The sequence below is a fragment of the Symphalangus syndactylus genome, chromosome 9 (genome assembly GCF_028878055.3).
Source record: "Symphalangus syndactylus isolate Jambi chromosome 9, NHGRI_mSymSyn1-v2.1_pri, whole genome shotgun sequence".
In the NCBI taxonomy this organism is placed as follows: Eukaryota; Metazoa; Chordata; class Mammalia; order Primates; family Hylobatidae; genus Symphalangus; species Symphalangus syndactylus.
Window position 1 is genome coordinate 18,425,268 of NC_072431.2, and position 14,545 is coordinate 18,439,812.

The window sequence follows — 14,545 nt, forward strand, 5'->3', positions numbered from 1 at the left end:
ATGATCCTGAGACAGAAGTTGATCATAAACACAGGAGCAGCAGCAGCCACTACACAACATTTTGGAGTTTCTAACAATTTTCCTAAATTAAACTTTATGACCAGACATGTAATGGCAAACTGCCAATAACAAAATATATTTTATAGCATTTTAGTCATAGATAAGCATATGCTTTTATGAATCTTAGTATTATGGTAGAATACTACATAAGATATAAATACTAAAGTTTTGAAAATAAATGTACTAAATCATAGTTTTAAAATAAAGATTTTCTAGGCCAGGTGTGGTGGCTCATGCCTGTAATCCCAGCACTTTGGGAGGCCAAGGTGTGTGGATCACCTGAGGTCAGAAGTTTGAGACCAGCCTGGCCAACATGGCAAAACCCTGTCTCTAATAAAAATATACAAATTAGCCAGGTGTGATGGCGTGCACCTGTAATCCCAGCTACTCAGGAGGCAGAGGCAGGAGAATCACTTGAGCCTGGGAGGCAGAGGTTGCAGTAAGCCAAGATCGTGCCACTGCATTCCAGCCTGGGTGATAGAGCGAGACTCCATCTCAAAAAATAAAAATTAAAAAAAAGATTTTCTATTTAGAATTTCATTAACTTATACAGTACCTTTTAATCAAAGTACAACACATATGCATATATTTTAAAATTAAGTATAACTTAGCTGTCTTGAACATCTAAATATACCCCAGAAAGTGCTGGGATTACAGGTATGAGCCACTGCACCCAGCCTACTCCATATCTATCAACGTAAACCAATTCAAATCTGTCTTAGAAGTGGATAGGTTATAAAAAGAACTAAATACACATAAGTAATCCAAGACACTACAAATCACACTCAAACACATCTTTTTATTATATACTAAATTTAAAAATACAAATCTTATTAAAAATGCTTATCAAACATTGTATACATAAGTACTGTCAAATACTATTGAGTTTTGACATTATGTACATTTGCTAAGGCTAATTAGAAACGGAACAATGTAATATCACTTTGCTGACACTGAATTTCAGAAGTTAAGTGTTTTAAAATTTGGCAACTATGAAGTAGTGATCTGCACAGGAAGATGTTTGGAGAGGTAAAATAATAAGAAAAACGGAATAATGCAGATATTTCTGCAGTAAGTGTTAATAAGTAGATTTCTTCCTCATCCTCTTAACTCTCATTGTAACAGAAATTAAAGTGCACAAGACCACCAGGAATACTTGATTTGGTGTACCCTAAATATACACTACAGCCGGCTATGCTGCCATATTGAGGGTTTTAATTCTTTGTACTGTTCCTGAGGTTTTGGAAGTTAATTTTGAATGTGGCTAGGGGAAGGGAGGCCAACACTTTCTAAATTGCACCAAATGGCCTTAAAGTGTAGAAATGCCAAAGATAAAAATATTAATTTGGAAATAGATTCAAGGAAATAATCCCTGTCTACTTTGCCCTAGGAATAAAATTAGAATAAGGACACAGTTTTACCTCTGGAAAATGCTTACTAAAATCTGTTTCAAAAGACCAGACATGTACAGCAAGCACAATACTGTCAGTTATTGTTCACCACTTATATACTGCATCATAAATACCAGGTATAAATACCTGCCTCTAAAGGGTCACTAGAAATACAGGTAGAAGCATGTTATCACTTTACACTAATTTTACTCATTAGGTATAATTTGTAAAAATAGGTCACCACCCCACCATACAATCAAGAAAGAGGAAAAGAAAAGTTGCTATTCTACAAAAGTGCTCCTTTTAGCTTTCAAACCCAATAGCTTAATTTTGGGTAAAACAAGATTGTAAGGTATGGCCACCAGTTCTAAATAAGCTGATGATGCCATATATACATCCTCATATATATATATATATATATATATGCTCATATATATATGCTCATATATATATGCTCATATATATGCTCATATATATGCTCATATATACTCATATATATGCTCATATATATATATACTCATATATATATACTCATATATATGTTTAAATTTTAGTTCTGGTTTAACACTAATGTACTAGTACAAACCATTTATAGGAAACATTTTATCAGCCTTATTTATAAACACACAATGAATGACAATGATATGGAAAATTTTTAAAATTGCAGATAAATGTAGTCATAGTTTACTAAAGATAAGACAAATTTGCATAACTTTTTTAAAAACCAAAGAAAAATGTTTAGAAAGAAACCCCTACCATATACAGAATACCTACTGGTCATCAGACCTAAGAGGCAAATCAACGTAAGGATCATGATAAAATTTTTATTACTGTTTCTTTTAATAACATATCAATGAGATCTATTTAGAGTACTACCTACAAATACACATTCTCTCATGATTCAGTGAGAATATTAAGTTATTGAATACATTTTTTTTACTCTCATGGCACATTACATTTGGTAACACTAATAAGGTAAATTTAGGTAACACTTAAATCATGATTATGAATGTTTAATTGAATATTTTCCTTTCTGTAGCTGTGAAATGTAAAGCTTAGATTTGCTTCCATCAGGCCTCTTAAACCAAACTTCATCATGGTTAATTGTTGTAATTACAGCACTAAAAAGAAAAAAAAAAAGAATGAATGAATGAATTACAATGTCTCCTCAATTCATTTTAGATTATTACCTATATAAAACCAAAATAAACTGGCCTACAACAGTAGACTCAGGTATATAATTGTCATTTACCAGAATGCTGCATATCAGCAGTGCATGCTGCCAAAAATATCACATTCAGCAACATAGTAGATCATCCTTCTTTTCTTAATAGAGTTGGTAAAATTTACTTTCTCTTACAACTATTAAAAGCACGTTCTCCCTACTCCATCCCCACCCCACCTCTTAAAAAAAAAAAAAAAAAACTGGAGCTAAAAGCACTACTTATATGGTATTATACTTGTAACTTATGTCAGTATCTTTCAAATACTAATCTCTAATTCCCAATGTCAAACCATCTACAGTACTTATACCAATTTTTTTACACTACTAATCTTTACATAAAAAGATACATTCTTTAAATAGATTTGTATTTTATTCTTTGTTTAATTATTTATTTTTTATTTATTTATTTTGAGACGGAGTCTCACTCTGTCGCCAAGGCTGGAATGCAGTGGCGCAATCTCAGCTCACTGCAACCTCCGCCTCCCCGGTTCAAGTGATTCTCCTGCCTCAGCCTCCCAAGTACCTGGGACTACAGGCACGTGCCACCATGCCTGGCTAATTTTTGTATTTTTAGTAGAGACGGGGTTTCACAATATTGGCCAAGCTGGTCTTGAACTCCCGACCTTGTGATCCACTCTCCTTGGCTTCCCAAAGTGTTGGGATTACAGGTGTGAGCCACTGCACCTGGCCTAATTGTTTATTTTTTAAAGAGTGAATAGGAATTTTTTTTTTTTTGAGACTGGGTCTCTCTGTCATCCAGGTTGAAATGCAGGGCCACAATCAGTGCTCAACCTCTCAGGCTCAAGTGATCTTCTCATCTCAGCCTGAGTAGTTGGGACTAAGGATAATTTTTTTTACTTTGTAGAGGCGGGGTTCTCTACACAGAGACCAGCCCTCAAACTCCTTGGCTCAAGTGATTCTCCTGCCTTGGCCTTCCCAAATACTGGAATTACTACAGGAAAGAGCTATTGTACCTGGCCTCATCTCTTTTTAAACAACTTTTATGCTAAGTAGTAGTAAAATATCTCAAAAACAATAATATAAACAGAAGAATCCAGGAGTATCATATATAAACTAGTAGTTCAATGAGCTTCTATGAGAAAAGTTATTATACACAATGTTCCTGGAATCCTAAAAATTTAAAGGCAAAATTATCATCTTACAATTAAAACCGCTGTATTTGGAAAATGCAGAATGTAGACTAAACTCAAGTTGTTTTATTTACCACTGATACCTACAAAACCATATTTTGTTACCACAGAAGTTTACTACTCTGAGAATTAAATCCTATGATTAATATTAATATTTTCAAAAGGTCACAACCAGACAAAACTTAGAAGGCTATATAAATAGTTACATAAATTTTATTTAAGCCTAGACATATTATTAGGACTTTTAAAAAGGCAGTTTTCAAGTTACACTGTTGTTGTTGTTGTTGTTGTTGTTGTTGTTGCTGTTAGAGAGACAAGGTCTCACTCTGTTGCCCAGCCTGGAGTACAGTGGTGTGATGAAATGATACCTTGCTGCAGCCTCAAACTCTTGGGCTCAAGCGATCCTCCTGCCCAAGCAGCTAGGACTATAAGCACACACCTCCATATCTGGCTAATTTTTTAAATTTTTTGTAGAGACAGGGTCTTGCCAAGTTGTCCAAGCTAGTCTTGAACTCCTGGCCTCACACAATCCTGCCTCAGCTTCCCAAAGTGCTGGAATTACAGGGTCAGCCACTGCACCCAGCCCTAGGTTATACTTTAATTACTATTAATCTTAAGGGTTTTATTAATTTTCCATTTATTTCCTACTCTAATTGATACAAATTCTTTTTATCTAAAATACTGTAACACATCCAAAAAAGTTAAAGATTATTAGGTCTACCAAAAATTCATAATAGTCAGGTTTAAGGGTCATTATAGCACGATCCTAACGATTCACCTACTAAAAGAATTAAGAAACAGGATCAGCTACCTGGCTAAATAATTTCAACATTTCCACTTGCATTAAAGTTTGTGTTCATAAACTTAATATGAAGTCTGGTTCATACATATTAACACTGCTGTACACACATGTAATCAAGCCATATGTCAAGTGAAAAAAGGATCCACAAGCAACTAATGATCTAGGTACACTATGGAGGCAGGAAATATTTCATTGACAACAATGTTGTAAATGACAATACTGAGCAACACTGAAATAATAAAGGCTTTTTTACCTTGTAGGACATTCATCTTTTTTATCAATACATATTGTTTGTCCACGTATATACCATTCACCATCATAATATAGTCTTCCCTCTTCAGATCTAGCACTGTGCAGATGTTTTTCCAGTTTCACAGGTGCTAAAGGGATCAGTTCAAAAACTGTTATATTAATAAAACACTGTCAGAAGAACAAAGGGTCAGAACATTAAGAATTAACATCAATCCATGCATATGTAAAAAAAAGCCTAAAAATATTTCCTGAATGACAAACCTAAAATGTAATAAAAAGATTTATTCCTTACATTCTTTTACATAATCACTAAGTTTTTAATATAACTACTAAACAAAGCTAAACAATGAACAATAAATCATCAATTGACTAATTAAGTACCAGAAGGGGAAGCAGGTATGTTATCAATTATTAGTGCTAATTTTAAGTAGTATTTAAAATATCAATTGCCATATTTCAATTGAAAATTATATTTTTTATTTTTTCCCCTGCAGGCATCTGATATATCGAAAGAAGCAGACTTTAATACATGTTCCAAGTGTTCCCCAGGCTTTTAATTCTAAAAAGGAAATGTCCTAAGTACAACTTCTATTTTTAAATTCCAGAAATCATCTGGCATTAGTCAAATAACTCATACAGGAAAAAAAATCTTTTTTATGGAAACACAATGTCAAAAGCATATCATGAAGTCATTCAATGTCAGCTCCTGGGAGGTCTTCCCTAACTACTCTACCCACTCCTCAGCTAATTGTTATATCAACTGCACAGTTCTCTTAGAGTAATTACTATCATCTGTAACTATCTTCTTAACTGTTTATCTACATATATATGATTCCACCTCCCCTAAAGAGGCTCCAGGAGATCCATCTTTTTTTTACCATTGTATCCTCAGGGCCTAAAATACCATCACGTATATTCATTCATTCATTCATTCATTCATTCAACAAATGTTGTCCGAACACTTCCTATACACAAGGAAGTATGCTGGGGAAAAAACTGTGAACAAAAGAGATATGGTTCTAGCCTTTGTGGAGCTTACAATCCAGTCAGGAGAGAGACAAAATTTAAAAATACAAATTGAGTAAAGTGCTATAAGTAAAACTAATAGGATACAATGCTGAAGGTAACAAGAGTGGGAGGGAGACACACTCAACTATGATAATGAGATTCTCAAAAGGAGTCTATTACCCAAAAATGTTAAGAACCACTGCTCCACAGGTCTAGGCAGCTGCTCTGGCAGTTAATTCCCCAGAGCAAATACTGCTGCAATTTCCTCACATAATACAAAGTTTAAAGGAATCACTGGGTTAAAAATAAAATGCAATTTTTTTTTCTTAGAGATGGAATCTTGCTCTGTTGCCCAGTGTAGTGGTGTGATCATGGCTCACTGGAGCCTCGACCTCCAGGGCTCAAGTGATGCTCCCACCTCAGCCTCCCAAGTAGCTGAGACTACAAGTACACACCACCAAGCCTGGCTAATTTTTGTATTTTTTTGTAGAGATGGGGTCTTGCCATCTTGCCCAGGCAGGTCTCAAACTCCTGGGCTCAAGTGATCCTCCTGCCTTAGCCTCCCCAGTTGCTGGGATCACGCTAGGCATGAGCCACCACGCCCAGCCTAAAACAGAAATTGGTCTCTTATCGATTACTTAAGCTGTTTAAATGTGACTAGAAATTCCTTTCCTAAGTATTTCAAATACGTTTTTCTTTTTAATCTAGCTTCATTGTCCTTAGAAGGATTAGGAAATCTCACCCATAGTGAAAGAAGGCAGAAACAGAGAAACTTATCCTAAACACCATCACATTTTGGCAGCGACTTTAGACTTTCAAAAAAAATCAAGGAACTGTAACTTGATATGAATTTTAATAAGGCATATCAGCATTCTGATCTCTCTCCTCAGAAAATGCACACACAGAATTTTGCACATAATTTCAGAGGATTCACAGAATCTCTGAAGTCAATCCACAAATTCCAAATACCTCTGCTATAGAATGACAGAGCCCATTAAAAAACACTGCATAAATACTTTTTTGAGTTACTGATCCATTATTAGCAATAAGAATGTAGCTGAACACTGAAAGAATTATACCACATTCAGAAATTTTGAAACTTTTACAAGAAGCAATGACTCCAGAAGAATTCCTCATAATTTCAGACACGGTGTTCACTGATGAAATAAAACCACTGATGGGAGAGTTCTTTAGTATGTAGATGATTTAACAACCCTGATTCAACAAGTCTCCAAAGAGAGTATTTCCCAACTCAGACTAAATGACTTACGTTCCGTTTTCACTCTGTGTGGCCCCAATGTAGCCATTGCCTTAATAAAAAAAAAAAAAAAAAAAAAAAAGAAGAAGAAAGAAGTCTGAATTCAGACTGAAAATATATTTTGGTATCTATTTAATATATACAATATTACTGATTAACTCCATAACAAAGACAGTAAAGTATAACCATTAGCTGCTCTAACAAATTTTTAATGTCTAAGACCATAAAGAATATGAGGGATAACAATTTCTCCTAGAGGTGTTTTCAATACCTGAAATAATCTCTAATTCTCAACTAAGAAATTTACAAAAATGAAAAAATGTAATATGGAAAACAAGCCTCTACTTTCAGGCAAGAAAATAAAAGCCTATAATTCTTGAATGTTTAATGATAGGATGCAAGACACATAAGGGTTCAAATGTTCTTTTGTTCAACAAATATTTATCAAGTGTTTTCTATAAACGAGGACCAGCCAAAGGACTAGGCACAGATGGTGATGTTATTATTTTTGGGCAGACTAAATAAATGTTTTTTGGACTTTTTCATAAATTATTAGTTATATTATTATAGAAAAAATACAATCAAACTGCTGACATGTCTCTAACTCTTAAAATATCCTTGTAGTTCACTGTTATCTGTAATAGTATTAAATCGCCTTAGAAAAATGTTGCAAAAGCAAATCATATTTACAATAATCATATTTTGATGTACTAATAAAAAAACATAGAATCTTAAAAAGTAGACTATAAAAATATACTTGTGTTCCACTGCTCATTAATCATACCTTCCTAATTGTTGTCCAGTCTTCAAGAATATCAAGATCTTGTAGCATATAAACTATATATGGACGTTGAATAGTAAAGGTCAATTTAGCTGTAAGAATATCACACTTTGAATTATATTTCCAAAGTACTATGTTTCAGAAAATGGAACGATGATTTATGAGCATGCTTTGGCATCCTAAATTCTGACTTCAAATTATTCTTCAAACCACTTAGTACCAGCATAAATACAGTCTAGTACTTCTGATGTCATAACTACATGCCCTTAATTCCATGATGTCATTGATTGTAATATATATCACTAACCTAATCACTGGTTTTTAAGGTGGAGGGGAAAAGATGGGGGTAGAGGGATGGTACCATAGGGAATGCAGAAACTGAATATACATATTAATTTACACTCCAATTTTGGAAACATTTTAAAATGTTTTTAAAAAGTACACGAGGCTAGGCGCAGTGGTTCATGCCTGCAATCCTAGCACTTTGGAAGGCCAATGCGGGCTTAAGCCCAGGAGTTCAAGACCAGCCTGGGCAACACGGCAAAACCCCATCTCTACAAAAAATACAAAAATTAGCCAGGCGAGTGGCATGTGCCTGTAGTCCCAGCTACTCGGGAGGCTAAGGTGGGAGGATCACCTGAGCCCGAGAGGTTGACGCTAAGGCGAGCCATGATTGTGCCACTGCACTCCAGCCTAGGTGGCACAGTGAGACCCTGTCTCAAAAAGAAAAAAAGTACACATGAGAATTAAACAATCATACTGTATACTAAACGGCTGTTTCACATCAAAGCCCTTGGTGAACAACAAGTCACACTAATTTTCAAAGTTGAGATCATGATTGAATTTCTTCTCTTCTGCCACCTCTCCTGACCTAAAGTACATACTATATCCTCTGTCTTCAATCGGTTTTATAAATAAATCATCTTTTGCTTATTACAGGATCATGCAAATAAAGTCAGTGTTTACAAATAAAAGTTATAAAGGCATGCACAATGGAAAAATGTACATCAAGGAAAAAAAAACAGAAAATTTGAAAAAGGATATCTGAAACAACAACTGGCTTCTTTTTGTCAGGACTGAAAGGATCCTTCCTCTTTTTTCTTGACTGAAGCTCATCATTCCACAGCTCTGGCAGGTAAATAAAGATGAAGTATTAGTGGGTTTCTGGTGAACAAAGGAGGAAAAAAGACTCTAATTTTATGGTGGCTATTTAGTTACATGTAAAAACGTACAAAACTTCATTGGCAGCTGGGTATATATAGATTAAGCTGTACATAATTTCATGAGCGCTACGTGTTTAAGTTTTCCTCTGCCTTTATTAAAGCAAAAATCAATTTGGCACTTAATGACTAAGAACTGATTACCATATTGTCATGCACTTTGTAAAACGTATATTACATGCGTTGTCTCACCTAATCCTCAAAGCTACCACTGAGGTAGGTATTCTTATTACTTTCCTTTTACAGACAAGGAGACTGATTTAGAGAAGTGAAATAACTGTCCATGGTCACCAGACTAGTAGCTGAGGGAGCACTGGCAGTAGAGCTCAGCTTATCTGACTCCACCATGCCTACCCTATAGAGAAGTAACCTTTATAACAGATAAAGTAATATATACTCAAGAACTGTAGGATAACCTAGTAGACCTTCCACTCAACGCAGAAAAACTTTCTGTAATACCCTGAAAAAGCCAATTTCACACTGGACTGATCTAATCATTAACAAGTTATTCCTTTTTCTGAAACAAAAATCTACTTCCCTATAACTTCTATCAGTTTGTCCTACCTTGTATGATGTCAAAAAGGTTTTCATTCCTTCTTCCATATGATAGTCTTTCAAGACTTAAAAGGAAAAACATATACTATATACTACAGCTAACTTCCAATACTATTCTTTTTTTTTTTTTTTTTTTTTGGAGACAAGGTTGCCCAGTCTGGAGTGCAATGGCGCCATCATGGCTCACTGCAATCTTGAACTCCTGGGACCAAAGGATGCTTCCGCCTCAGTCTCCTGCATAGCTGGGACTATAGATGTAGATGTGCAGCACCACACCCAGCCCTGACACTATTCTGCCAGTAGGTTCCTGTCATACTTCTGTTTCGTCCCTTGTCATGTGCTCCATTTTTTACATCTTTCTAAAGTGTGAATTCAAATTACAATAACAATATAATCACCATCACTTTAGAGCTCTTCCCCTTTTCTCCTTTGCTGGGACATTTCATTTATGTAATATTAATATTAGAAGACTAAGATATGATAAGACACTGCAGTAAACCAAAGGTTTGGTGCCACTCAAACATCACAATCATATCATTCTCCTTACCTGAGGTAATATCAATGCTGTGCCTATCCTCTTCAAGCCTCCTTATCTTCTCCTCTAGTTCACTCTGGACTGTATCATATAGCAACAGCTTCTCACTCTGGGGAGAAAAACAGATTATACTTAAGTAGAAAGAAAAAAAATTGGTGCATCTTAACTAGGAGTACCAAGTAACTTAAAGTACTTTAATATATGATGCTTTTGTTTGCTTTTTCAATTCAATTAAAAATTTTAAAGAAGAAATGTCAAATACATGAAAGAAATAAAACTAGAAAATATAGAATCTATACAAAGATTTAACTACATGCAATTACATCCTGTATAAGAACATCTAAATTATGTGTGAGGTACATTTAGAGGTAAATATTTACTTTATAAAAAACTCATAGCAAACTCCTATGGCCCCTTTTAAATATAAGTAGGTCCCATCTGTCACCATAATGGAAAACTTATCCTATAAAGTATATCATTATAAAATGGATCATATTTTCTCACAGGAATAATAATTGGGTCATTATGCCTCACTAATATCTCAGCATCATATTAAAATAGGCAAAGAGAAAGATTCAAGTACAAATTTTATAATTATTTAAAATAATTCAATTATAGTCTAAATTATAAAATTACAGACTAATCATATCCAAATCTCTCTACAAAACTATAGACAGATTGAATTGCTAAAACATACAAGACAGGCAAACAGACTAGAACCCAGGTCTACTAGCTCTAGTCCATGTTTTTAATTATATAATACTGTAGCCCTAATTTAAAAAGCCATAAAATGTACATAATATATAAAGATTACATAAAAAAACCTATGGCCACATGTTACCTCTAGTGAAGGATATTAGATGATTGGATATAGCTAGATATGACTGTCTTGCGGAAGCTATTGGGATATAGGTGGATATGACTACATGTAGAAAACATGGTCCACACCCGTGTAGGCTGCATTCCTGGTGTCAGTCATGAAACCCTCTCTCTTGAGTTTGAAATTTAGAAATTATACATGCTTGAAGGGTTTCCTGAGTGTCAGGGAAAAGATGGCTTATGAATTTGAGGCAAGCCAGGTGCTAAGGAGAAAGCAAAGCTGAAAACTAAAACTAGATTTCATACCAAACATGGTTTCATTGCACGCCGTTCTCTGTGCTTACTTCCTTTTGCTTGTTCTCTTGCCTTTAGTAAAGTCTTATGAAATATTCCAGCTTTATCTATATTGTGCTACAAGACTTGGAAAATATCAGAGAAAAAGGGAGAGCAGTCCCCCTCCACAAGACCGTGGTGGCAGCTATAAATAGATCCAATCTCCCCAACCAAAGATGACTCTAAATGCAGAGCTGGAGTGATAAGCCGTTTGCTGTTAAAAATATGAACATTTAATTGGTGTATTCTCTTTTCTTCCTATTGACAAATTAGGTCAAGCAGAAATTCTTTAAAAAATCCACTAAACATTCTTTATTATTTTTTAAAAAACCACAATGAAACTGAAATGTTTGAAGCATTGAAGGCATCTCTAAAGATATCAGAAGTATACTTTAAAGTAGAACTGCCATGAATCCATTCTCATTCTTATTTTTCTTTTTCTTGGAAACTTCTCTCCCTTTTCTCCAGCTTCTCAAGACCCTCAAAAAGCTCCCCTGAAGGGAAAACGAAGCCCTAATGGAACAGCTAAAAGATACCTGGAAAAGAAGGGGGCAAACTCTCTTGCTTTGGTGGCTGTGGAGGTTTCTATGTTCAATAGTTATTTTGGCTTTTAAAAAAATACTACTCATAAGTATAGGTTGGGTTTCAAGATCCCACATCCCTCTAGTCTTCACATCTAGACTTACTGATCCTGCTCACTAATAACCCCTTTCCCAGGCTGACGCCTATGCTGTTTCTCATCAGGAGAGCTTTAAAGAGCCCCAAGAAAGTGGCCCCAAGCTTCCATTACTGTACCGACCTCACACTGACCTGTATTCAGAACCAACTCCTCTTTGGCAGTTCCCTGAGTGAGATACCTCACAATTCTCAACTTCTATCAGGACTGGAGCCCTGGAAGATTTTCACAGGCTAATTATTATCAGAGAGTGACCCATTAAAAAGCTACAATTTTTTTTTTTTTTTAAGCATACTGCATTGGAATTAAAAAAATGCAGAATAGAATTTTAAAACTCAGAAACAGAGTCTGGCTATGAGGAAATGACAAAGGTGACTTTTCAAATCATCTGGAAATTTGACAACAACAAATGACAAGAGAAAAATGAGTTTAGGCCAGCCACGGTGGCTCATGCCTGTAATCCTAGCACTTTGGGAAGCTGAGGCAGGTGGATCACTTGAGGTCAGGAGTTCGAAACCAGCCTGGCCAACATGGTGAAACCTCGTTGTCTTCTCTACCAGAAATACAAAAAAATTATCCAGACATGGTGGTAGACACCTGTAATCCCAGCTACTCAGGAGGCTGAGGCACTAGAATTGCTTGAGCCCAGAAGGTGGAGGTTGCAGTAAGCTGAGATCACGTCACTGCACTCCAGCCTGGGTGACAGAGCAAGACTGTCTCAAAAAAAAAAGAAAAATGATTTTAACTATATCCTGAATATTTTTTGCTTTACATTATACATAATTTACATTACACATAAAAGTAAATGGACTAAAGAATTAAATTTATAAAATGAAAGCTAAAAGAAAATATTAAAGAAACAATATATAAGAAATTTCCCAGAACTGAAGATATGAATTTTTTTATTAAAAAGTTCATCTGGTCAGGCACAATGGCACACACCTATACTCCAGCACTTTGGGATACGGAGGCAGGAGGATCACTTGAGCCCAGGAGTTTGAGACCAGCTTAAGCAACATAATGAGACCCCATCTCTACAAAATATTTTTTTAAATTAGTTAAGCATGGCAGCGTGGGCCTGTAGTCCCAGCTACTCAGGCAACTGAGGCAGGAGGATTACTTGAGCCCAGGAGTTGGAGGCTGCAATGAGCTATGATTGCACCACTGTACTCAAGCCTGGGCAATAGAGAGAGACTCTGTCTCTTTAAAAAAAAATTCAAATAAATAAATACATAAAATCAAAAGTTCCTCTGGGTATCTAGCACCATGAACAAAAAAAGACCACATCAAAGCACATCATCTCACAATCCCACAACACCAAGACAAGAATAAAGAGAAGATCCTAAAAGTATTCAGGAAGAAAACAGTTCATGTACAAAGGATCAGGAATCAAAATGGTAAGAGACTTTACAAAAGCAATGCTGGAAGCTAGAAGATAATGGAACAATGCCTTCAAAATTCTGAGAAAACATGATTTCTATCCAGAATTCCATACTCTTAAGTGTGAGAGTTAAGATGTTTTCAGACAGGAAAGATGTGGTGGTTTTAAAACATGTCCAATAATCCTTTGATACTCCTAACTTCAAATGGTAGAGACTAATACTCTTTCTTTAATACGGGTAGGATGGGCCAGGCATGGTGGCTCATGCCTGTACTCCCAGCACTTTGGGAGGCTGAGGCTGGCGGATCACTTGAGGTCAGGAGTTCAAGACCAGCCTGGCCAACATGGTGAAACCCAGTCTCTACTACAAAAAAGGAAAAAATAAGCCGGGCATGGTGCAGGCACCTGTAACCCTAGCTACTCGGGAGGCTGAGGCAGGAGAACCACTTGAACCCGAGAGGTGGAGGTTGCAGTGATCCGAGATTGCACCACTGCACTCCAGCCTGGGTGACTAAGCAAGGCTCCATCTCAAAAAAAAAAAAAAAATGGGTAAGATGTAGCAACTGACTTCTAATGAACAGAATGTGGCAGAAATCTGTCATAAAAACAGTCACCTCTGTCTTGCTATCTTGGATCACTAAGTCTGGAAGAACCTGGGTACCAGGTTATGAGGACACTCAATCAGCCTGTGGAGAGGCCCATGTGAGAACTAAGGCTTCTCACCAAGAACCAGCAACAACTTGCCAGCCTGTGAGTGAGTCACCTTAGAAGCGGATCCTCCAGCCTCCAATCAAGCCTTGAGATGACTGCATCCCTGGCTGATATCTTCACTGCAACTTCATGGGATTCCCTGAGCCAGAACCATCCAGCTAAGTTGCTCCCAAATTCCTGGCCACTGAGACTGCAAAATAATAAATGTTTATTGTTGTGTTAAGCCACTAAGTTTTGGAGTAATTAATTATAAAGCAATAGACAAGCAATATAAGAAACCTCAGAAAACTAACTTCTAGATATCCTTTCTCAGGGTGCTACTGAAAGATACACTCTACCAAACTTAAGGAGAAAATAAGATGGTAGCAGAGGAGAGGTGAAGGGGAC

At 36.0% G+C, this 14,545-nt stretch overlaps 1 protein-coding gene across 2 annotated transcripts in view; it reads right to left on the minus strand.

Annotated features, from left to right (window-relative positions):
• Positions 1-839: 839 nt before the first annotated feature.
• BRMS1L (BRMS1 like transcriptional repressor) overlaps positions 840-14,545 on the minus strand; it is a 46,858-nt gene continuing 33,152 nt past the window's right edge. For both annotated transcript variants that reach the window (XM_055291513.2, XM_055291514.2), the window contains exons 5-10: positions 10,251-10,347; positions 8,973-9,056; positions 7,932-7,996; positions 7,160-7,199; positions 4,883-5,009; positions 840-2,572 (exon numbers count right to left, since the gene is read on the minus strand). In XM_055291513.2, coding sequence (XP_055147488.1) covers positions 2,455-2,572; positions 4,883-5,009; positions 7,160-7,199; positions 7,932-7,996; positions 8,973-9,056; positions 10,251-10,347 — 531 coding nt within the window. In that variant the 3' untranslated portion in view covers positions 840-2,454. The remainder of the gene's footprint in view (positions 2,573-4,882; positions 5,010-7,159; positions 7,200-7,931; positions 7,997-8,972; positions 9,057-10,250; positions 10,348-14,545) is intronic.